We start from the raw sequence: 2,792 nt of genomic DNA, 5'->3' as shown, positions 1-2,792 counted from the left end.
CACTTTGGACTCCACCAAATTTTGAATCTCCTTAGCTACGGCGTCCAATTTATTTCTTAGAGCGTTTATCTGTTCAGGACCTAAATAAGAATATTGCTTCACAGCGTTCAGCGCTTTCATGCGGCTTTTTTTCTCGTGTATCCCGGCTGGCAAGTTTTCATTGGTCATTATCGTTTGAACAGTTATCACTTCGTACAAATGTTGCAACAATGTCTGTACAGTAACTTCATTTTCATCTTTTTTTAAAATTTGTAGCTCTTTTTCTAATCTTTGTAAAGAAGTCTAAAATATAAACAAACTGTGGTGTACTAAATTCCATTAATAACTGTATCTTTTAATCATTATCATATCTACTTCTAATCTAGATGTTATTTCTTTTTCTTGCTCCTCTTGCAATACGAGATCGCGTTCTTTGTCTTTTTCTATGCGCAATGCATGAGCAGCGTCCAACAAGTGAATCCCTACTTCCGCTTTGGCTCTCATTTTCTCAATACGTATCGTCACCGCCTAACGCAAAATTAGATTGAATAATAAACGAAAGATTCATTCAAATTTACCATTATTTTTTTTTTCCTCTTACTTCTTTCTCTTTCTCCATCGTTTTCAAATCTGCAGTAAGTTCACTGGCGTTCTCGAAATTCTGGGTCCAAGAAGAATAAAGGAAAATGAATATCAGTGAGAATGTTGACGCGAATATGATCTATTACCTTTCTCCCTATCTCTCTTTCCTTGTGCACCACTTTAAATCTATCGATTAGAGCTGTGTATTGTTCGTACAAAGAGGAGACCTCCGGATCGCTCAAATATACGCCAGGAACTTCCACCTAATTAAGGATAATGAATTTACTCAATGAAAATTATTTTTATGAGGAACCTCTCTCTCTCTCTCTCTACACACGCGCGCGCACGCACACGCACACACACCTTCACTAGGAAACGAGACAAATAAACCCTCTTTTGAACAGTATCTGCATGGGACAGAAGCCATGTCAAAATAGGATGAATGGTATCAGGATCTCCTCGAATCAGACCTTGTCTGTGCCAAAATAAAAACAAAAAATGAATAAAACTGATTACATACACAGTGATTAAAATAAAAGAAGCAACAGATTCTTGCCTAAAGCTTGCAGGATCTACCTGAGGGTGGTAATGAAGCACACGAAGAACAGAAAGGATATAAATCGAGGTCTCCTCAGGGGTTACATTTTTTGTATCAATACTAGTGTCACTCTGTTCCTGAATCTTCATTAACACTTCTTTCAACACCTGCAATGTAACCGCTATAAATAAAGCTAGTCCTACACAATATAATTCAAGCTTCTACAGACATTAAATCAATATCAAGATAAAATTTTAAGTATTGACTCTTACTTGCAACAACTCCTCTGGCCTCAAAGAATTAAAATAAATTACATTGTAATTATGACCTAACAGCTTGTTTATTTCTGCCACAATAAACTTGGTGTTCTCCTTCATAGCTGTTAATTTTCTTTTCTTATTTTTGTGCTAGCCTGATTGTCTTATAATGAACTGGGTTGGTTTTGTCACGACAACCAGTTGTCCGGGTAACCATGTTATGTATATACCATCTCCCCCCCCCTTCTGGAAGCACGCAAAAGTCCACGTGCAACGCGAAAGAATTCGCTTGACCTTTCCCTTGAAAGTGGTCGTTAATTAAATCAGGTGTACGACACACTATATCGACAAGCCCAAAAAGGTCATTTCATTTTCAACTTGGTGTAATTGTTTGATGCCGCTCCTTGTATCGATTTTGTGGTAATTTATACGCAATAAAAGCAACACGTTTAATTTTATAATAATTGTAAAAACTACACATCCTCCCAAGGTAATGAAGGAGCACAGGTGAAACAATTAAATACTAGATATGTAGCAATAAATGGAGATATTAGAAATTAAAATGAACAGTTCAAAAGATTTCCTTCGTAATGCTAATTCGATTCAGTCGCAACGTTTCATGGTAAATAAAGCAGTATAGGTGAAGTTCTGAGTGTGATTTAAGAATCATTATCGACTTTATTAAAAAAGAAACTTATCGAGACATAAGATCATAATTAGCAGACATTGCTTTCTTTTTTTTTTTTTTTTTGTTTTAAATATATTTTCAAACACAACGAATTATCTCTCTCTCTTTCTCTCTCTCTCTCTCTCTCATTATATAAAATTGCAAGTTTTTTCCATCCTTCGCACGAAAAATTTCTTTCTCTTTTCAATAAATAATAGCGCAATTTTCATATGAAAAAACTTGGGATTCGGTTCATGTCTTGACTTACAAATCTTGTGGGAATTTATCAGCAGCGTGTAGTTGTTTGTGTGGGCTTGTGTGTGTGTAAAATTGATCTGAGCACTATACTGAACCTTAATTTTATTATTTAACAAATTTCAGCCCTAAAACAGTGTTTCTTTATAGATGCTACTAGATTATAACATTTTCATTCGCTTATGTGCGGTTAACAGGTAAAAAAAAAAAAAAAGAGAGTACACCAAAGTTGACCAAGTTGATTAAGAGGAAACATTCCTTGAAAAGTCAACTGGAGCATAATTGAAAGTGTGATTAGTTATTTTTTTTTTATATAGTGTTAAAAGGGCAACCTTTTTGTTAATTCTTACAGTATGTTATATTATATTAAAAAATGGCTTATGAAGTCTTATAAAAAGAACCATGCAAAGTCATATTACTTGTGTGACGATGTTTAATAATCAGTCTAAAATTTGAACAATGTAGCAACGTTGTGATAATCAAATACTGCATGAAAAATCGGTTGAAGATTGCA

At 34.5% G+C, this 2,792-nt stretch overlaps 1 protein-coding gene across 1 annotated transcript in view; it reads right to left on the bottom strand.

The window, feature by feature from the left end:
• Positions 1-1,518, bottom strand: part of LOC108573353 (intraflagellar transport protein 81 homolog) — a 3,265-nt gene extending 1,747 nt beyond the window's left edge. The window contains exons 1-7 of the mRNA XM_017935765.1: positions 1,372-1,518; positions 1,118-1,266; positions 925-1,036; positions 708-824; positions 581-640; positions 355-507; positions 4-282 (exon numbers count right to left, since the gene is read on the bottom strand). Of these exons, the coding sequence (XP_017791254.1) occupies positions 4-282; positions 355-507; positions 581-640; positions 708-824; positions 925-1,036; positions 1,118-1,266; positions 1,372-1,476 (975 nt within the window). The 5' untranslated portion in view covers positions 1,477-1,518. The remainder of the gene's footprint in view (positions 1-3; positions 283-354; positions 508-580; positions 641-707; positions 825-924; positions 1,037-1,117; positions 1,267-1,371) is intronic.
• Positions 1,519-2,792: the final 1,274 nt, after the last annotated feature.

This window comes from Habropoda laboriosa, unplaced genomic scaffold (genome assembly GCF_001263275.1).
Source record: "Habropoda laboriosa isolate 0110345459 unplaced genomic scaffold, ASM126327v1 scaffold134, whole genome shotgun sequence".
Taxonomy (NCBI): Eukaryota; Metazoa; Arthropoda; class Insecta; order Hymenoptera; family Apidae; genus Habropoda; species Habropoda laboriosa.
Note: the sequence above shows the minus strand (reverse complement) of the source record. Positions and strands in the feature narration are given on the sequence as shown.